Below are 23,009 nucleotides of genomic sequence, written 5' to 3' on the forward strand. Positions count from 1 at the left end.
CTAGTAAACTTGGCAACTAGTCAACTAGTTAAAAATCACTAGGAGTTAAAGCCCCACAGTCGCACCCGCAAACTGACCACCCAAACACAACCCACCCAAACACAACCCACCCAACCCACCCACGCATCCCAGAATCTGGTCGGTAGACATCGCTCTAAATCGCATGCACACAAAAAGTCAGCAGCCCAGCCCAGCCCAGCCAGCACTGTCTGTCTGTCTGCCTGTCTGTCTGTCTGTCTGTCTGTCTGCCTGTCTGTCTGTCTGAACTGAATTGATGGCCGGTCCAAGGGGGGGGGGGGGGGTCATCAATCATCACCTGGCGTGGATATTGGCGATGATGACGCCGTCCTGAGGAAGGATGTCTTTGACGGGCAGCTCGCCGACGCCCTCTCCCCCTCCCCCTCCTCCTCCTCCCCCCCGTGCCCCTCCTCCTCCTCCTCCTCCCCCCCCTCCCCCCCCATGGTCCGTGCTCTCACAGCTGCTCTGGGGGGACTCCGGAGGAGGCTGGTACAGCACGCTGGCCAACAGGAAGAAGGTTATGCCCAGCACCTGCATGGAGGGGGGAGAGATTAACATTAAAGACCCATTCAGGACGCCGGGAACACCCTTTCGGTGTTTTAAGCATTGTGTCATTTTTGAAAAATCTGCAATTTCACTGTTCATAGCGTGTTCAAGCTCGTAGCGCGGCACATCTGCTAATTGTTTTATTTATATTATATATAATGCCAGCTATCAGTGTGTGCTGTTATTATCTTATACATAATGCCAGCTATCAGTGTGTGCTGTTATTATCTTATATATAATGCCAGCTATCAGTGTGTGCTGTTATTATCTTATATATAATGCCAGCTATCAGCGTGTGCTGTTATTATCTTATATATAATGCCAGCTATCAGTGTGTGCTGTTATTATCTTATATATAATGCCAGCTATCAGCGTGTGTTGTTATTATCTTATATATAATGCCAGCTATCAGTGTGTGCTGTTATTATCTTATATATATGCCAGCTATCAGTGTGTGCTGTTATTACCTTATATATAATGCCAGCTATCAGCGTGTGCTGTTATTATCTTATATATAATGCCAGCTATCAGTGTGTGCTGTTATTATCTTATACATAATGCCAGCTATCAGTGTGTGCTGTTATTATCTTATATATAATGCCAGCTATCAGTGTGTGCTGTTATCTTATATATAATGCCAGCTATCAGTGTGTACTGTTATTATCTTATATATAATGCCAGCTATCAGTGTGTGCTGTTATTATCTTATACATAATGCCAGCTATCAGTGTGTGCTGTTATCTTATATATAATGCCAGCTATCAGTGTGTGCTGTTATTATCTTATACATAATGCCAGCTATCAGTGTGTGCTGTTATTATCTTATATATAATGCCAGCTATCAGTGTGTGCTGTTATCTTATATATAATGCCAGCTATCAGTGTGTGCTGTTATTATCTTATATATAATGCCAGCTATCAGTGTGTGCTGTTATCTTATATATAATGCCAGCTATCAGTGTGTGCTGTTATTATCTTATATATAATGCCAGCTATCAGTGTGTGCTGTTATTATCTTATATATAATGCCAGCTATCAGCGTGTGCTGTTATCTTATATATGCCAGCTATCAGTGTGTGCTGTTATTATCTTATATATATGCCAGCTATCAGTGTGTGCTGTTATTATCTTATACATAATGCCAGCTATCAGTGTGTGCTGTTATTATCTTATATATATGCCAGCTATCAGTGTGTGCTGTTATTATCTTATATATAATGCCAGCTATCAGTGTGTGCTGTTATTATCTTATATATAATGCCAGCTATCAGTGTGTGCTGTTATTATCTTATACATAATGCCAGCTATCAGTGTGTACTGTTATCTTATATATAATGCCAGCTATCAGTGTGTGCTGTTATTATCTTATATAATGCCAGCTATCAGTGTGTGCTGTTATTATCTTATATATAATGCCAGCTATCAGTGTGTGCTGTTATCTTATATATAATGCCAGCTATCAGTGTGTGCTGTTATTATCTTATATAATGCCAGCTATCAGTGTGTGCTGTTATTATCTTATATATAATGCCAGCTATCAGTGTGTGCTGTTATTATCTTATATATAATGCCAGCTATCAGTGTGTGCTGTTATCTTATATATAATGCCAGCTATCAGTGTGTGCTGTTATTATCTTATATAATGCCAGCTATCAGTGTGTGCTGTTATCTTATATATAATGCCAGCTATCAGTGTGTGCTGTTATTATCTTATATATATGCCAGCTATCAGTGTGTGCTGTTATTATCTTATATATAATGCCAGCTATCAGTGTGTGCTGTTATTATCTTATATATATGCCAGCTATCAGTGTGTGCTGTTATTATCTTATATATAATGCCAGCTATCAGTGTGTGCTGTTATTATCTTATATATAATGCCAGCTATCAGTGTGTGCTGTTATTACCTTATATATAATGCCAGCTATCAGTGTGTGCTGTTATTATCTTATATATATGCCAGCTATCAGTGTGTGCTGTTATTATCTTATATATATGCCAGCTATCAGTGTGTGCTGTTATTATCTTATATATAATGCCAGCTATCAGTGTGTGCTGTTATTATCTTATATATATGCCAGCTATCAGTGTGTGCTGTTATTATCTTATATATAATGCCAGCTATCAGTGTGTGCTGTTATTACCTTATATATAATGCCAGCTATCAGTGTGTGCTGTTATTATCTTATATATAATGCCAGCTATCAGTGTGTGCTGTTATTACCTTATATATAATGCCAGCTATCAGTGTGTGCTGTTATTATCTTATATATAATGCCAGCTATCAGTGTGTGCTGTTATTATCTTATATATAATGCCAGCTATCAGTGTGTGCTGTTATCTTATATATAATGCCAGCTATCAGTGTGTGCTGTTATTACCTTATATATAATGCCAGCTATCAGTGTGTGCTGTTATTACCTTATATATATGCCAGCTATCAGTGTGTGCTGTTATTATCTTATATATATGCCAGCTATCAGTGTGTGCTGTTATTATCTTATATATATGACAGCTATCAGTGTGTGCTGTTATTATCTTATATACATGCCAGCTATCAGTGTGTGCTGTTATTATCTTATATATATGCCAGCTATCAGTGTGTGCTGTTATTACCTTATATATAATGCCAGCTATCAGTGTGTGCTGTTATTACCTTATATATATGCCAGCTATCAGTGTGTGCTGTTATTATCTTATATATAATGCCAGCTATCAGTGTGTGCTGTTATTACCTTATATATAATGCCAGCTATCAGTGTGTGCTGTTATCTTATATATAATGCCAGCTATCAGTGTGTGCTGTTATTACCTTATATATAATGCCAGCTATCAGTGTGTACTGGCTCATGGCAGAGTTGTGGTAGAGGTAACAGGATCCCTGCTCTCCACACTGGTCCTGCCACAGCAAACAGGACAGATCAATCACTGAGCCGAAGGCTATTGGTCCTGGGATCCCACCTGTAGGCCAATCAACAAAAAGCAGGACAGATCAATCACTGAGCCGAAGGCTATTGGTCCTGGGATCCCACCTGTAGGCCACTTTGACTTCTAAACACGAGTTGCTCAAGTTAATTCATTGTAGAACACTTTCCCTGCGGTTTCGCGACTCGCCCCGAGTTATTCTTTCATCGTTTAATCCACGTTTTTAATCAGTTGTAAGTCATACAGAATGGGATATGGTAAATGGAACATGGTGCATTTATATAGCGCCTTTATCCAAGGCGCTTCACATAGATTGTGCATTACATTCACCCATTCATACACACATTCACACTCCTTCACATAGATTGTGCATTACATTCACCCATTCATACACACATTCACACTCCTTCACATAGATTGTGCATTACATTCACCCATTCATACACACATTCACACTCCTTTACATAGATTGTGCATTACATTCACCCATTCACACACACATTCACACACCCGATGGCAGCGGAAACCATGCAAGGCACCAACCACCACATCGGGAGCAATCAGGGGTTCAGTGTCTTGCTCAAGGACACTTTGACACTAACTCTGGGGGAGGAGCCCACAGGGATCGAACTGGCAACCTTGTGGTTACCATCCGGCCACTCTACCCCTGATCAAAAAAAAAAACACTTTATTAATTATTAATTAATTACAGCATAATGCTGTGATGAAGGCTCACAGAAAAAAACGCATAAGCGCCCGGTACCAATAAACAAAGGCTTATACACATTTCGGCTGGGAGCCTCCATCAGAGAAATACTGGATTTGGGGTCTAGCAATTAGAGTTCTCATCGGGCCCAAAATTTGAAGCCCGGCACTGCCCGGCCCTAACTGGGTCAGCCCGAAGCCCGGCCCGGCCCTAAAAAATACCATAATGTTAGGCCCGAAGCCCTATAAAGCCCGACAAAGAAATTATATAAATGGTACATAAATGAGCTACAAAATAAACTTTTATTGCATGGCCAGCGCAGCAGCATGCGCCGTCAGTGGTTCACTGACGGCGCATGCTGCTGCGCTGGCCATGCAATAAAGTGGCGTTCTTTTTTTTCTTTCAGTGTGTGTCTGTGTGAGAGTGAGAGCGGAGTTCAATGGACTTATCGCCGAAATAAAGGATTTATGTAGCTCATTTATGTACCATTTCCATATCATTCTAATGGATTCCATTTCCAGTGGTGGCGAGTAGCCTACTGTAGCTCCCCGTTTCCTCTGAAGTGAAGCTATGTCCAAGACCCCAAGTATCGTCCCCGTTCGGTGTCCAAAAGAACAAACATAGCCTACAAAGTTTACAAACCATCCATGCACCCGCTCATGGCGTGTCTCGACAGCTTAGCTGTTATTTTAAATCGGGCACATATAACGAGGAGCGCCGCTGCCGCACAGAGGGACGGCGGTTATAATACTAATCATTTTGTAAATCAAATAGCCATTAGCCTGTAGCCTGCAGTGGACTGTAACATTGCGTGGTCAGATGAGATCATACACTACAGAATATGGATCGTTGGTGACTATATGACGTTGATTAGGCCTAATGATTAGGTTATTCATCGCAGCCATGCTGGGTTTAACGAGATGGCTCAGTGCAACTGTTTTTGTTATGTTGCAGTCTATCGTGTGATAATCCGATTGATTTATAAAACATTTAGCATTATGAACTGAAGCTCATTTGGTGCGCCGCAAACCAGAGGCCAGCCAGCGGTATAAACATTAAACAACCACCCCACCGTTCACTTCTCTCTGCCTGCGCAGTCAGTAATCCATTCCAAGACCCCCACCTCCACTCCTCCGTCTTCCTCCTGTCACAAGTGAATCGCCATAGCGCAGCCCTCTTCATAATAAATACATACTTGTAGGCTATATAGCCTACACATTACACAAATAACAGAATTGCTATTTTTATTATAATAACATTTTTGAAAAAAGAAAATAAGAAAATCACGGAAAATCACAGAGCCCGAGGCCCGGCCCGGCCCGGCTAATTAGCATATTTTTTGGGCCTGGCCCGGCCCTAAAATGTCGGGCCGGGCCGGGCCGGGTCGGGTTCGGGCAGAAAATGAGAACTCTACTAGCAATGCACTGAGACTGCAACCATGTGCAACCTCTTTTTCTTATTAATTTAGACGGGGTTATTGGACACATACTATTACCATGTTAAAACCAGTTATATAGGCCGACAAAGAGGAAGTAGGGTGCCACAACACTCCTCAATGTTTCCACCAACTAATAATAAACTCCCACCAATAAATAACATATTATTTATTGGTGGGATAAAATAACTGTAAATGATATAACAGCCACACTGGATGAGCATAGTGGCTCAGTGGCCTTGTGGTTAGAGTGTCGTCCGCCCTGAGACTGGGAGGTCGGGGTTCGATCCCCGGCTGGGTCATACCAAAGACTCTAAATAATGGGACCCAGTGCCTCCCTGCTTGACACTCAGCATCAAGGGTTGGATTGGGGGTGGGAAGTGAGGACGCTGGCGTCGACTGTTCGCCGCTTCACCTCCCAATGTATGAATGAATGAACCATTGTAAAGCGCTTTGAGCACTTGGAAAAGCGCTATAAAAATGCAATTCATTATTATTATTAGTCTGCTGTTTACTGTGCTGTTGGATTGTAATAATGTCATAACCGTTGCCAACCAGTAGGGGTCGCCACAGGCCTGCATTGGGCCATTCATGTAGAGTTGTAGAATATTGTAGACAGACAAATAGTTGATCCCATTTCCTCGGATCTTGGCAGACGGATAAAAGATATCTTTGATGCTCTTTGATGCTCGCTGCATGGCTAGACTGCTGGTCTAAGATATCTTTGATGCTCTCTGCAAGGCTAGACTTCACTGGTGCTCATTAACCAACACACAGGTGAACACACGGACATTGCTGTTCCTTGGAGTGGTTGCATGTAAAGACAGACAGACAGACAGACAGACAGACAGACAGACAGACAGACAGACAGACAGACAGACAGACCTACCCAGGGAGCGCACCACAATCCACTGGATGCCAAGTCCGAAAGACCTCTGACTGTCTGGAACACACCTGGAGAGGGACAACATGTCAGTTAACACATTGTGTGCTGGGCTATTCTGTCAGGCGGAGCTTGGTGGTGCTATGGACTTTACATTGAAGGAAAAAAAGATTCCGGGGCCCACAGCAAAATGTTCTCTTATAGCGAGAATCACACCGCATACATCAAAAGAAAGCTATTGAATGCAGCTTGCGCCCACCAGAGAGAACTTTAGAGCAGGCATGGACCTGGACAACTATTATTCACAAAATAAGGCCTATAGCGACATGTACATACTATATACCGTATGAAACAGAAGACTCTCTGCTTTCATAAGAAAAAAACTAATACTGTAATAATGTTGCACTGCTCACTTCACAGGGGTGTGATTTTTATTATCATACTGGCATCTGATGAAGTGAACATGGAGGACCCTGATGTAAACAAGTCTTAGTGCTTTTCCTGGGTTTTTTTTCCTGGCTTTACCTCAGTGTGGCCGTGAGGGCGGGGAGGCTGCAGTGACCACGCCTACCTCAGTGTGGCCGTGAGGGCGGGGAGGCTGCAGTGACCACGCCTACCTCAGTGTGGCCGTGAGGGCGGGGAGGCTGCAGTGACCACGCCTACCTCAGTGTGGCCGTGAGGGCGGGGAGGCTGCAGTGACCACGCCTACCTCAGTGTGGCCGTGAGGGCGGGGAGGCTGCAGTGACCACGCCTACCTCAGTGTGGCCGTGAGGGCGGGGATGCTGCAGTGACCACGCCTACCTCAGTGTGGCCGTGAGGGCGGGGAGGCTGCAGTGACCACGCCTACCTCAGTGTGGCCGTGAGGGCGGGGAGGCTGCAGTGACCACGCCTACCTCAGTGTGGCCGTGAGGGCGGGGATGCTGCAGTGACCACGCCTACCTCAGTGTGGCCGTGAGGGCGGGATGCTGCAGTGACCACGCCTACCTCAGTGTGGCCGTGAGGGCGGGGATGCTGCAGTGACCACGCCTACCTCAGTGTGGCCGTGAGGGCGGGATGCTGCAGTGACCACGCCTACCTCAGTGTGGCCGTGAGGGCCGGGAGGCTGCAGTGACCACGCCTACCTCAGTGTGGCCGTGAGGGCGGGGATGCTGCAGAGGAAGGTGAAGCTGATGATGACGAAGAGGAAGGAGAGGAAGGTCGGCATGTGGTGGCAGGTGCTGGAACACTTCCCCGCCAGCGCCAAGCCCTCGTCGCCCCGCGACATGTTGCTGCCCGCCACACAGCTGCACCCCGAGTACACCTGGTGACACACCGATAGAGACATTACACCTGGTGACACACTGATAGAGACATTACACCTGGTGACACACCGATAGAGAGACATTACACCTGGTGACACACCGATAGAGACATTACACCTGGTAACACACCGATAGAGACATTACACCTGGTGACACACCGATATAGAGACATTACACCTGGTGACACACCGATATAGAGACATTACACCTGGTGACACACCGATATAGAGACATTACACCTGGTGACATACCGATAGAGAGACATTACACCTGGTGACACACCGATATAGAGACATTACACCTGGTGACACACCGATAGAGAGACATTACACCTGGTGACACACCGATATAGAGACATTACACCTGGTGACATACCGATAGAGAGACATTACACCTGGTGACACACCGATAGAGACATTACACCTGGTGACACATCGATAGAGAGACATTACACCTGGTGACACACCGATAGAGAGACATTACACCTGGTGACACATCGATATAGAGACATTACACCTGGTGACATACCGATAGAGAGACATTACACCTGGTGACACACCGATAGACATTACACCTGGTGACACACCGATAGAGACATTACACCTGGTGACACACCGATAGACATTACACCTGGTGACACACCGATAGACATTACACCTGGTGACACATTGATAGAGAGACATTACACCTGGTGACACACCGATAGACATTACACCTGGTGACACATTGATAGAGAGACATTACACCTGGTGACACACCGATAGAGACATTACACCTGGTGACACACCGATAGAGACATTACACCTGGTGACACACCGATAGAGAGACATTACACCTGGTGACACACCGATAGAGACATTACACCTGGTGACACACCGATAGAGACATTACACCTGGTGACACACCGATAGAGATACATTACACCTGGTGACACACCGATAGAGACATTACACCTGGTGACACACCGATAGAGACATTACACCTGGTGACACACCGATAGAGACATTACACCTGGTGACACACCGATAGACATTACACCTGGTGACACACCGATAGAGACATTACACCTGGTGACACACCGATAGAGAGACATTACACCTGGTGACACACCGATAGAGACATTACACCTGGTGACACATCGATAGAGAGACATTACACCTGGTGACACACCGATAGACATTACACCTGGTGACACACCGATAGAGACATTGCACCTGGTGACACACCGATAGAGAGACATTACACCTGGTGACACATCGATAGAGAGACATTACACCTGGTGACACATCGATAGAGAGACATTACACCTGGTGACACATCGATAGAGAGACATTACACCTGGTGACACACCGATAGAGACATTACACCTGGTGACACACCGATAGAGAGACATTACACCTGGTGACACACCGATAGAGACATTACACCTGGTGACACACCGATAGAGACATTACACCTGGTGACACATCGATAGAGAGACATTACACCTGGTGACACACCGATAGAGAGACATTACACCTGGTGACACATCGATAGAGAGACATTACACCTGGTGACATACCGATAGAGACATTACACCTGGTGACACACCGATAGAGACATTACACCTGGTGACACACCGATAGAGACATTACACCTGGTGACACATCGATAGAGACATTACACCTGGTGACACACCGATAGAGACATTACACCTGGTGACACACCGATAGAGACATTACACCTGGTGACACATCGATAGAGAGACATTACACCTGGTGACACACCGATAGAGACATTACACCTGGTGACACACCGATAGAGACATTACACCTGGTGACACACCGATAGAGACATTACACCTGGTGACACACCGATAGAGAGACATTACACCTGGTGACACCGATAGAGACATTACACCTGGTGACACACCGATAGAGAGACATTACACCTGGTGACACACCGATAGAGACATTACACCTGGTGACACCGATAGAGACATTACACCTGGTGACACACCGATAGATCCCTAGTCCTTAACTAATCCTTAACTAGTCCTTAACTAGTCCTTACCCGTCTGCCCGTGGAGAGCTCTGTGCGGTTGACCGCGCTGCATCCAGCGTGGCAGGGGGAGTAGTACATGACCCCGTCCGTCCCACACACAGGGTTGTACAGCTCTCGGAGGCAGCCGCAGCCTGCGTTGCATCCCACGGTCAGGGAGAGGTCCAATGAGGAGCTGCGCGAGACGAGGCCAGGAGAAGAGGTGAAAGGTCATGACGAGACAGCGACGTTGCTTAATTGGCTTATCAACAGATGAATGCCACAGATCTACAAGCCCACACTATTTATCCATGATGTATAAATGATAGATAAGGAGTCAGGGACAACGAGGTCCTTTTCGTGAAGAAGGTCAGAATGAAATCTGGACTTAAGACTGTTTTTCGTCTGTGGTACTCCCAGGTTAATCGACCGATAATAAGGTTATCAAATGTATCAGTTACCAATTAATCATACAACGTGTGAGATCGTCATAAGGATTAGAAACGATCGTAGCCTTGGACGTCTGTGGACGTCCTAGCGACGTCCTAGTGACACGGGGCGAGATAAGAATATTCAGATTCTTTTTTTTTTGGCCTTTCGCTTTTCGCTTGCCGTATGCTAACGCTCTGTGCAACTATTAGCTTGTCATTGACTCCCATGTTAGCGCGGCGGAAAGAATGACTCGTATCTCCTGATCCAGGGCGCTCTCCGTGGTGATGAATGGATCGATATGCTGGCGCTTCATTTCTGCTCCTCATCTCTCTCTCCCGCAAAATATGAACGCTTTTTGGATCATATATCGTATAAATTAAGACGATCAGGGATTGTGAGGTCAATTTGTCAAGTCAACTTTTTTTAGGAAAGTGTTTCCGGGTCATTGGCTTTCAGAGTAAAAGCGATCAGACAACGCCGGCACCCCAGAGCTCCTATTTTGAAGCACTTCCGGCACTAAATGTGTTTTTAAATAATTAATTCATCGATGTCGTACTTAAGACTTAGTTTTAGTGTCGGACTTAAGACTGTTTTTCGTCTGTGGAACTCTCAGGTTAATCGACCGATAATAAGGTTATCAAAACGTATCAGTTACCAATTATTAAATAATGAATTCATCGATGTCGTACCCGTTTGGCGGGCGTCGGTGTCTGGGCTGGTCGTACAGGTAGGAGGACTCGCTCTGGTCGCTGGCGTTGCCCGCGGCGGCGGCGGCGGCGGCATAGCGGTCCGGGTCGGGTCGCCGCTGCCCCCCCGTGGCGGTGGCGCCGCGTGGGGGGGGCAGCGGGTGGTGCTGGTGGTACGGCGCAGTGACGCCGGCCATGGGCAGGTTGGGGCAGTGCACCAGGAAGATGAAGATGGCCAGCAGGCTGACCACGGCGCACGCCATGCAGAAGCGGATGATGCCGCGGCAGCGAAGGTTCATCCTCTTCACGATGTAGCCGCCCAGGAAGGTCCCGCCCCCGCCCGCCGGCACCACCATGTAGCCTGAGGGGGGGAGGGGGAGGGGGGGAATTAAAAGACTTCAGTGCACGGAATAAATGCATTCGCCATGTATCCTGACCACCTACAAAGGTGGTCACTCCTGACCACCTACAAAGCTCTAAATAACCTGGCTCCCCCATACCTCTGTGACCTCCTCAAACGCCATGCCCCCTCTCGCTCCCTCAGGTCTGGTGATGCAAACCTCCTCGATGTCCCCAAAACCAAACTCCGTACGTGGGGGGACAGAGCTTTCGCCTTTGCTGCCCCAACCCTGTGGAATGCCCTCCCTAAGGCACTCAGAGATGCCCCCACCCTTCAAACCTTCAAATCCACCCTCAAAACCCACCTCTTCAAAATTGCCTTCCCTAGCTAACCCTTTTCACTGTCTTTTAATGTTCTTTAGCTTTTAGTGTTATTTTTCCTTTTCTTTCTATTAAAGTTGTTTTTAATTTGTTGTTACCTCTGTAAAGCCCCCCCATGTAAAGCGTCTTTGGGTACTCAGAAAAGCGCTATATAAGTTTGAGATATTATTATTATTATTATTATTATGTATCCGAAGGAAGTCTGATCCAATCACTTTTAGATTTCTCCAATTTAATCCTGAGTTTAAGTTTTGTAGTGTTCAAGACCTGATTTTAGGCATGTTTAATTAAGCCTCCAGGAAAATCCGTGTTGAGGTTCTTAATCCACTGTTTTTTCATTAAAACGTCTTTGTCCTAAAAACTGTCCAGTTAGGATTGTGTTGAAGTCCAGCGCATTTTAGAGCTTCAATGCCGTGCGCCATGAAATGTTGCACCAATCTTGTGGTTGTCTTTTTGGCATTGTTAATATTGTATCTGTGTCGTCCCAGCCTAGTACCTATTGTTTTACCTGTCTCTCCGACATATTGTAAACCACATTTTTCACATGTGATTAAATAAATGCAGTTGCTGGTTCTGGCTGTTATTTGTTGTTTAATCTCTAAGACGCGTTTTGTGGTTCTATTTTTTACTAATTGTTTGGGTTTGAAGTATTCTGGTCCCTGGCGTGCTGGTGTGTTGATTTCTTTTAGTTTGCTGTGTACTAGATAATCTTTAAGGTTTTTATTTTTTCTGTAGGCCGATATAATTTTATAATCTTTTAGAAGATCGTCCGTTCGGTTCTCAAAATTCCTTTTTATTCTGTTGTTGGCTAGTGTGCTCTGTGTTGAATAACTGGTTATCAGGGCCAATTTGGGGGGGGGGGGGGGGGGGAGGAGGAGGAGGAGCCTGAGGGGAGGAGGAGCCATGTAGCCTGAGGGGAGGAGGAGCCTCTGGGTGAAGCAGGCCGTCTAGAGAGCGTCCCAGTCCCGCCCCCCTACCAGGGCCCAGTCACGCCCCTACCAGGGCCCAGTCCCGCCCCCCTACCAGGGCCCAGTCCCCCCCCCTACCAGGGCCCAGTCACGCCCCCTACCAGGGCCCAGTCACGCCCCCTACCAGGGCCCAGTCCCGCCCCCCTACCAGGGCCCAGTCCCGCCCCCCTACCAGGGCCCAGTCCCGCCCCCCTACCAGGGCCCAGTCCCGCCCCCCCTACCAGGGCCCAGTCCCCAGCCCTACCAGGGCCCAGTCACGCCCCCCCTACCAGGGCCCAGTCACGCCCCCCCACCAGGGCCCAGTCACGCCCCTCTACCAGGGCCCAGTCCCGCCCCCCTACCAGGGCCCAGTCACGCCCCCTACCAGGGCCCAGTCCCGTCCCCCTACCAGGGCCCAGTCACGCCCCCCCACCAGGGCCCAGTCCCGCCCGCCTACCAGGGCCCAGTCCCGCCCCCCCACCAGGGCCCAGTCCCGCCCGCCTACCAGGGCCCAGTCCCGCCCCCCCACCAGGGCCCAGTCCCGCCCCCCTACCAGGGCCCAGGAAATGATTCCCCGTTCCCCATTTTCCTCATAGACATCTCAAAAAGTATTTATTTAAAGACATTTTCAGCCTCGTACAAAAGCCAACTCTTGTCGTGACAAATCATGACAACAAACACAATTGTTTGGGCCGAACGAAGAATTAGAAAGAAGAAAAAAACGGCAGGTTACAAGACTTTTTTGTTGTTTTTCTATTTGTTTTGGTCCAAAACATTGTGTTCATTGTCCCGATTTGTCACGACTCGAGTTGGCTTTGTCCGCGGCGTAACCGTCTTTAAATGAATACTTTTTGAAATGTCTGAGGAAAAATGCATTGGGGTTCATTTCCTGGGCCTGGCGTCGTCATGAAGGAGGTGTTTACGGCTCTAGCAGTGATTCTCAACCCGTTTAATTTCAAGGTTCTCATTAGTCTACGGACCCCTCCATTTAATGGCATTTCCGTCTCTGGGACGCCCAATTTATATTGTAAAATCAATGTTAATTTAACTCTGAGAGTGTTAATTTAACTCTGAGAGAGTACAAATGGAACCTCTCAGAGTTATAGACCCATACGGGTCCATTTGGTTCTGGAAGCTCACAACGCGTCACTTCGCACCAGAAGATCTGCTATTTTCACTCATTTTGGGTCTAAAACCTTTGGGAACCACGTGCTCTAAATGTTCTATAGTCTGCTGCGCTCTGTTTTGATTATAGCCGTTCCAATATCGTGGTTAAAGCACGGCTAGAAAGCGGTTTCAACCAATCAGGTTGCTTCCTCGAAACGACCTGTACAATATAAATGTCTCTCACCGAACCACATGGCAGCGAACCCGATGCGCTGAGGTTGAACTGGGCCTCCAGGAACTTACCGAACCACATGGCGGCCTCCGATGCGCTGAGGTTGAACTGGGCCTCCAGGAACTTACCGAACCACATGGCGGCCTCCGATGCGCTGAGGTTGAACTGGGCCTCCAGGAACTTGGGACCAAAGGTGGACATGCCGGCGATGAGGGTGGCTTCTGTGGCCCCCGCCAGACAGAGGAAGAGGAAGGGAGGGTTCTTCAGCAGGAGGAGAACCGATCTGGAGAGAGAGGGAGAGGGAGAGGGAGAGAGAGGGAGAAGGAGAGGGAGAGGGAGAGGGGAGAGGGGAGAGGGGAGAGGGGAGAGGGGAGAGGGAGAGGGAGAGGGAGAGGGAGAGGGAGAGGGAGAGGGAGAGGGAGAGGGAGAGGGAGAGGGAGAGGGAGAGGGAGAGGGGAGAGAGGAGAGAGGAGAGAGAGGGAGAGGGAGAGGGAGAGGGAGAGGGAGAGGGGAGAGGGGAGAGAGAGGGAGAGGGAGAGGGAGAGGAGAGGGAGAGGGAGAGGGAGAGGGAGAGGAGAGGGAGAGGAGAGGGAGAGGAGAGGAGAGGGAGAGGGAGAGAGGGAGAGGGAGAGGGAGAGGGAGAGGGAGAGAGAGAGAGAGAGAGAGAGGGAGAGGGAGAGGGAGAGGGAGAGGGAGAGGGAGAGGGAGAGAGAGAGGGAGAGAGAGAGAGAGAGAGAGAGAGAGAGAGAGAGGGAGAGGGAGAGGGAGAGGGAGAGAGAGGGAGAGAGAGGGAGAGGGAGAGAGAGAGAGAGTAGAGAGAGAGAGAGGGAGAGAGATAGAGAGGGAGAGGGAGAGAGACCAAGAAAAGAGTTAGTGTTGATTTCGTTTTCGTCTACAAAAACTATGACGAAAGATGTTAGTCGACTACTAACTATGTGTAAAAACACTGAGGAAAACTGAATAAAAACTAAACCATGATGACTAAAACTATGACTAAATGTATTGACAAATCTGTCAACAAACAACAAACAAAAAACTAGACTATAATGTCAGGGAGAGACTGTAGTGGAGAAGAGATCCAGTAGAACTAGAAGACAAATCATTTCAGGTTTGGTTGCATGCATGCTGAAAATAGCAGATCTACAAGCATTGTGAGCTTGTAGATCGGCAGTTTTGTGTAAAATCAGCCATTATGACGGCATCAAGGCCAGCCAAAATAAATGTAGTCGACTAAAATCTTACGATGTTTAGTCAGACTAAAGTCGACTAGAAAACTAGACTAACACATTCCAGGTGGAAAAAAAATGTGATTAAAACTAAATTAAAAACTACCGTATTCAAAAGACAAATGACTAAAACTAAATTTGCTGTCAAAAACAACACTAGTGAGAGTGAAGGTTTTAATTTAAAGTGCGGTCCCTAAGATATTATGTCCATGCTATGTGTGTGCGCACCATGCGGTCCCTAAGATATTATGTCCATGCTATGTGTGTGCGCACCATGCGGTCCCTAAGATATTATGTCCATGCTATGTGTGTGCGCACCATGCGGTCCCTAAGATATTATGTCCATGCTATGTGTGTGCGCACCATGCGGTCCCTAAGATATTATGTCCATGCTATGTGTGTGCGCACCATGCGGTCCCTAAGATATTATGTCCACGCTATGTGTGTGCGCACCATGCGGTCCCTAAGATATTATGTCCATGCTATGTGTGTGTGCACCATGCGGTCCCTAAGATATTATGTCCATGCTATGTGTGTGTGCACCATGCGGTCCCTAAGATATTATGTCCATGCTATGTGTGTGTGTCATGCGGTCCCTAAGATATTATGTCCATGCTATGTGTGTGTGTCATGCGGTCCCTAAGATATTATGTCCATGCTATGTGTTGTGTGTGTCATGCGGTCCCTAAGATAATTATTATGTCCACGCTATGTGTGTGTGCACCATGCGGTCCCTAAGATATTATGTCCATGCTATGTGTGTGTGCACCATGCGGTCCCTAAGATATTATGTCCATGCTATGTGTGTGTGTCATGCGGTCCCTAAGATATTATGTCCATGCTATGTGTGTGTGTCATGCGGTCCCTAAGATATTATGTCCATGCTATGTGTGTGTGCACCATGCGGTCCCTAAGATATTATGTCCATGCTATGTGTGTGTGTCATGCGGTCCCTAAGATATTATGTCCATGCTATGTGTGTGTGTCATGCGGTCCCTAAGATATTATGTCCATGCTATGTGTGTGTGCACCATGCGGTCCCTAAGATATTATGTCCATGCTATGTGTGTGTGTCATGCGGTCCCTAAGATATTATGTCCATGCTATGTGTGTGTGCACCATGCGGTCCCTAAGATATTATGTCCATGCTATGTGTGTGTGCACCATGCGGTCCCTAAGATATTATGTCCATGCCATTTGTGTGTGTCATGCGGTCCCTAAGATATTATGTCCATGCTATGTGTGTGTGTCATGCGGTCCCTAAGATATTATGTCCATGCTATGTGTGTGTGTCATGCGGTCCCTAAGATATTATGTCCATGCTATGTGTGTGTGCACCATGCGGTCCCTAAGATATTATGTCCATGCTATGTGTGTGTGCACCATGCGGTCCCTAAGATATTATGTCCATGCTATGTGTGTGTGCACCATGCGGTCCCTAAGATATTATGTCCATGCTATGTGTGTGTGCACCATGCGGTCCCTAAGATATTATGTCCATGCTATGTGTGTGTGCACCATGCGGTCCCTAAGATATTATGTCCATGCTATGTGTGTGTGCACCATGCGGTCCCTAAGATATTATGTCCATGCTATGTGTGTGTGTCATGCGGTCCCTAAGATATTATGTCCATGCTATGTGTGTGTGTCATGCGGTCCCTAAGATATTATGTCCATGCTATGTGTGTGTGTCATGCGGTCCCTAAGATATTATGTCCATGCTATGTGTGTGTGCACCATGCGGTCCCTAAGATATTATGTCCATGCTATGTGTGTGTGCACCATGCGGTCCCTAAGATATTATGTCCATGCTATGTGTGTGTGTCATGCGGTCCCTAAGATATTATGTCCATGCTATGTGTGTGTGCACCATGCGGTCCCTAAGATATTATGTCCATGCTATGTGTGTGTGTCATGCGGTCCCTAAGATATTATGTCCATGCTATGTGTGTGTGCACCATGCGGTCCCTAAGATATTATGTCCACGCTATGTGTGTGTGCACCATGCGGTCCCTAAGATATTATGTCCATGCTATGTGTGTGTGTCATGCGGTCCCTAAGATATTATGTCCATGCTATGTGTGTGTGTCATGCGGTCCCTAAGATATTATGTCCATGCTATGTGTGTGTGCACCATGCGGTCCCTAAGATATTATGTCCATGCTATGTGTGTGTGCACCATGCGGTCCCTAAGATATTATGTCCATGCTATGTGTGTGTGCACCATGCGGTCCCTAAGATATTATGTCCATGCTATGTGTGTGTGCACCATGCGGTCCCTAAGATATTATGTCCATGCTATGTGTGTGTGCACCATGCGGTCCCTAAGATATTATGTCCATGCTATGTGTGTGTGCACCATGCGGTCCCTAAGATATTATGTCCATGCTATGTGTGTGCACACCATGCGGTCCCTAAGATATTATGTCCACGCTATGTGTGTGCGCACCATGCGGTCCCTAAGATATTATGTCCATGCTATGTGTTGTGTGTGTCATGCGGTCCCTAAGATATTATGTATTATGGTTTTCAACGTAGAGTTGGTAACCAAATTAATCCTTATAGATCTTTAACTCTTGAGAGCGTAAAATGAAACCAAATTACTGTTATTATTGTGATCAACGTTTGCCCGTTATCTCTCCTAATGGTACCACAACAATACAGCATGGAAATGTGGACAAAAATCGTATCCAACGATAACCCAAAACAGCTAGCGGAGATGCAGGTGTTATAACGACATGAGATTAAGAAACAAATTAGTTCAACGCAAAATGCTGCGTTCGAGCCCTACTGAAGACCGTATAGGTCGAAACATGTCGGTTGAATAAGGTTTTCCTCCTTTCTTTGTAACCTCAAGTGTTCCCGGATCTCCGCTTTGTGCTAAAGATTCTACTGGTCACTGTTCTGTCTGCAGCGTTGAGCGTCCGATACCTCGGCATGTCCTTGACTGATTTGAGCGTCCCATACCTCGGCATGTGCTCGACTGATTTGAGCGTCCCATACCTCGGCATGTCCTCGACTGATTTGAGCGTCCCATACCTCGGCATGTGCTCGACTGATTTGAGCGTCCCATACCTCGGCATGTCCTCGACTGATTTGAGCGTCCCATACCTCGTCATGTCCTCGACTGATTTGAGCGTCCCATACCTCGGCATGTCCTCGACTGATTTGAGCGTCCCATACCTCGGCATGTCCTCGACTGATTTGAGCGTCCCATACCTCGGCATGTCCTCGACTGATTTGAGCGTCCTTACCTCGGCATGTGCTCGACTGATTTGAGCGTCCCATACCTCGGCATGTCCTCGACTGATTTGAGCGTCCCATACCTCGGCATGTCCTTGACTGATTTGAGCGTCCCATACCTCGGCATGTCCTTGACTGATTTGCCAAACTGAGGGTCCGAGGCGGTGGTGTGGCTGCCGTCTTTGAGCTGGTGGGCCTCGGACACCCTCATGGCCACATACTTCTGTGAGCCTGTATGTTAACGGAGGCACAAGACAAGACAACGAGAACATTAGTACATAGATTCTTTACTTAGATTCTTTATTTTTGTGTCATGCACCCAAGGTACCCCCCACCCACATGGACTTATAGGACACACCATACAAATCGTTGCTTCAATGTTGCATTGTGTACAAGAAACAGGTTTCTTTGTACACAAACAAAACATTCTGCCTTTTTTCCCCCACGCTTTGCATAAAAAGTCTGCTAAAGCAAAAGTACCTTTCCTAAAACAAAACTCCAGTTTTTCATAGTCCTCTAACCAGAAAAAAGTTAGCACAGATGGTTGTCATTTTACACAATAATTCATGTCTTAAGTCTTCATATAATGGGGCAGTAAAACAAAGTATTAATTTAATTTTAAATTTCTTTCAAATCACACACTAGTATCTAGTAATCTAGTATGAATGTAGTACATTTACAATGAGTACATTCTTGATGCAATCATAAAAGTACACAGTAAAGATCCACAGTGTGCCAAACATCCATCCAATTCTGAGACAAGTGTACACATTGTAAATGGTGTACAGATGTATGCGTGTGCATTACGTTCACCCGTTCATACATATGATCGTATGAGGAAAATTAATTACATTTTAGGTTCCATTATTATTGTATGATTATTTGAGGGTTCCGTTAATCCACAAAAAACCCGAACAATTGTGGGAAGATGATGGTCAGAAGTTGGAGTGGTTATTTAATCATGAGCTAGTTAAGATAATAATAATAATATTAATAACACTTTATTTGTATAGCACCTTTCATGACATGAAATGCAGCTCAAAGTGCTTTACAGAGCAATGGAGAAAGAAAAGAAAAGAAAAGCAAGGCATAAACATTAAAAAACAAGCAGTAATGCAATACAGTGAGAACATGAATGACAAAAAATAAAAGATCAATTAAAAGCAATGTTGTAGAAGTGGGTCTTGAGCTGTGCTTAAAAAGAATGTCTACAGAGGCTGCCTGTCGAAGGTACAGTGGGAGCTTGTTCCATGCCGTCGGCCCCTAGAAGCAAAAAGCTGCTTTCCCGTATTTTTTAGTTGCCATTTTTTTTAGGCAAAGCGAGCAGGCCAGCAGTGGAAGACCTTAGGGGGGCGGTTTGGGACATATTTAGGCAGGCGGTCATGTAGGTAGATGGCACAGTTTGTTTCTACAGCCTGGAGTAGAAGACAAGTGGGTCCATGTGTGTCTCCTAGCCTGGCGAGGACAGACTCATAGCTGCCTATGAGTCTATAGCTACTAGGCATGTGAATCTCGTCTCATCTCACGATTCGATACGCATCTCGATGCACTGCCAGCGATACGATACATTAGAGATACATGGAATCCCCTGGCGATACGATGCGATACGATTCTCCCTCTCCCCGATGCGATGCGATGCGATAACCATTTAGTTCAAATCAATGCGATACGATGCGATTCACCCCTCTACCGATACGATGAGATTTGATGGCGATTCATCACAATAGAAAGGATTTATATTAAAGCTTTATTAATTTCCCAAAACATGTAAAAATGCATTACATTTAAATTCAAAGCAATTTATTGTTTTACTGTAGGTTAGTATTATAGCTCTGCATCTCAAACAACCCAACTTATAGAATTATGTAAGTAAACAAAGGGTCTGCTCTCTGCTGGTTATTGTGGAATTGTTAGATTACTAATAATCATAGGCTATAGTATAATTATTATATCTCAAAGGTCAATTTGAGGTCTTGAGTATAGAGGGTTCAAGAGATTAAAATGTAATAGCCTATCGTTCATCAATTAATGTTACCAACATATAAATAGAATAGAAACAAAACAAAAATTACAGTTCACACTGGTAGTGCTGTCAAACAAGTGTATGTCTAGTTTAATCTGCAACAGTTTTGTAATATAATTGCCTATGTATAGTGGGGGTCCCTACTTGATCTCTCACTCTCAGCTAAGTGGTCCTTGGCTTGACCTGAAAAACATTGAAGACCCTGGCCTGCATGTATTATTAACGTTATAGATACATAGCAGATGTACAAGCTCACAACGCGTCTCATCCACGGCCCGATGTGAGCTTGTGGATCTGCAATTGTAGGCGTGCGACACCGTCTTGCTGCAGAATATAAATAAGGCTTCTATCCCAGAGAACAGCAGGGGAAAGCTGCACAGTGGAAAGTTGGGAAACGGTTGTAAACGACTTTAAACGCAAGCAGTACACCCTGCTGTGGCGTTGTTGTTGTTGTACACGTGTGTGCAGACTGCAGAAGCTTTCTTTAATTACAAATTGATAATGATCGCGACGCAGATTTGCGTCGGATAATCAGCAAGCACAGCTTTGGAGTGTGGATCATTACCAGCAGTCCAGCACGCAGCGCTACAGTGAAAAGTCATCTGATCGACGGACAAAGCTACTCGGACAGCTATTTTATAAAGCTAAAGAGTAAAGGTGGTGCTTCTCGTTTAATGCGTGGGGCTCACTTCTGTTAGTCGCGGGTGCTCTTTATAGTCTGAGTCTGTTTGTTGTCTCAACGTGTCTACTCTGCACCGTCGTACGGTAGTTTGCATTGCACAGTGGGCTCAGTACGCTATTTCTGAACGCGCCCACTGTGGCTGATGGTACGTTCAACTTCAATGCGCCTCGGAAACACAGGATAGGGTGAAATTTACCATGAAACAAACGGTGCAACCACGGATTTTACCGATGCAAGCACTCCGCGAACGATGCATCGAGATTTCACCCGTCAATTTTACCGATACACAGTGAATGAACCGATTCACTCGCATCGCGCACGTCATAATCGATGTATCGATACGTATCAATTATTTTCCACATGCCTAATAGCTACGTGTCTCCTGTTACAGGCCCAACAATTTATGTTATGTTGTATATTAGCCTATGTAATCTGCCGCGTAAGAATCGTGGGTGTATTATAGTCAGTTTGGTATTCACTTGATCATTGTTTGTGTCATTGTTTATGTAAAGTGTAAAAAGTGTTCCTGTAAGTCCATATGGGCTGGGCTTCTTCGGAAGCATGTGACACTTAACCCATTCTGACCTGAGATCAGATTCATATGAGGTTTCCACTAGGACACACACTGGTCTGATTAACCCATTCTGACCGGAGATCAGATTCTAAAAATGTCAGTCGTTATTCGAAAAAAAATAAAAAAATAGCAGACCTACAAGCTCATAGGGCGCCTACGAGCTTGTAGATCTGCTATTTTTCAATAGCTAAAGCATAACGTGATGCCAACACCAAAATGGGTTCCCGTTCAGAATGGGTTAAATAAAGAATCCACTGTAGGTCAAACCAATGTAATACCTGGTAGTTGTAGTCCAATAGGTCAAATCAATGTAATACCTGGTAGTTGTAGTCCACTAGGTAATACCTGGTAGTTGTAGTCCACTAGGTAATACCTGGTAGTTGTCGCGGGTAGCCCAGGATGGGGAAAGCGATGATCAACGACGCGGCCCCTCCCGCCAGGAAGCCGATCCACCACGCCCCCACCCACAGGGGATTCTCCGGCGTTATCTCCGTCCTGTGGACACATTAACACATTTAGACAATATAGGACAATATAGGACAATATAGGACGATATAGGACGATATAGCACCAGTTCAGTGGCCTGGTGGTTAGAGTGTCCGCCCTGAGACTGGGAGGTCGGGGCTTCGATCCCCGGCCGGGTCATACCAAAGACTGTAAAAATGGGACCCAGTGCCTCCCTGCTAGACACTCAGCATCAAGGGTTGGATTGGGGGGTATAAGTCCCTGCGACATACTAGCGTCATGTCCAGGGGGTGTACTTGTACATCAAGCTGCCTCACGCTACAGAAACAGGAGATAGGCTCCTGCCCCCTATGGGCCTCATGGCTACAGAAACAGGAGATAGGCTCCTGCCCCTATGGGCCCAATGGCTACAGAAACAGGAGATAGGCTCCTGCCCCTATGGGCCTCATGGCTACAGAAACAGGAGATAGGCTCCTGCCCCTATGGGCCTCATGGCTACAGAAACAGGAGATAGGCTCCTGCCCCTATGGGCCTCATGGCTACAGAAACAGGAGATAGGCTCCTGCCCCTATGGGCCTCATGGCTACAGAAACAGGAGATAGGCTCCTGCCCCTATGGGCCTCATGGCTACAGAAACAGGAGATAGGCTCCTGCCCCTATGGGCCTCATGGCTACAGAAACAGGAGATAGGCTCCTGCCCCCTATGGGCCTCATGGCTACAGAAACAGGAGATAGGCTCCTGCCCCTATGGGCCTCATGGCTACAGAAACAGGAGATAGGCTCCTGCCCCTATGGGCCTCATGGCTACAGAAACAGGAGATAGGCTCCTGCCCCTATGG

At 46.4% G+C, this 23,009-nt stretch overlaps 1 protein-coding gene across 1 annotated transcript in view; it reads right to left on the minus strand.

The window, feature by feature from the left end:
* Positions 1–312: 312 nt before the first annotated feature.
* The window catches only part of slco4a1 (solute carrier organic anion transporter family, member 4A1), a gene marked incomplete at both ends in the record, with an annotated part of 31,866 nt that continues 9,169 nt past the window's right edge, over positions 313–23,009 (minus strand). The window contains 10 exons of the mRNA XM_080764428.1: positions 313–408; positions 457–549; positions 3,377–3,525; positions 6,520–6,584; positions 7,635–7,813; positions 9,867–10,029; positions 10,991–11,312; positions 14,086–14,240; positions 18,546–18,657; positions 22,079–22,200. Of these exons, the coding sequence (XP_080620554.1) occupies positions 313–408; positions 457–549; positions 3,377–3,525; positions 6,520–6,584; positions 7,635–7,813; positions 9,867–10,029; positions 10,991–11,312; positions 14,086–14,240; positions 18,546–18,657; positions 22,079–22,200 (1,456 nt within the window). The remainder of the gene's footprint in view (positions 409–456; positions 550–3,376; positions 3,526–6,519; positions 6,585–7,634; positions 7,814–9,866; positions 10,030–10,990; positions 11,313–14,085; positions 14,241–18,545; positions 18,658–22,078; positions 22,201–23,009) is intronic.

Source organism: Protomyctophum bolini (assembly GCF_963924005.1).
Source record: "Protomyctophum bolini genome assembly, chromosome: 5".
Classification (NCBI taxonomy): Eukaryota; Metazoa; Chordata; class Actinopteri; order Myctophiformes; family Myctophidae; genus Protomyctophum; species Protomyctophum bolini.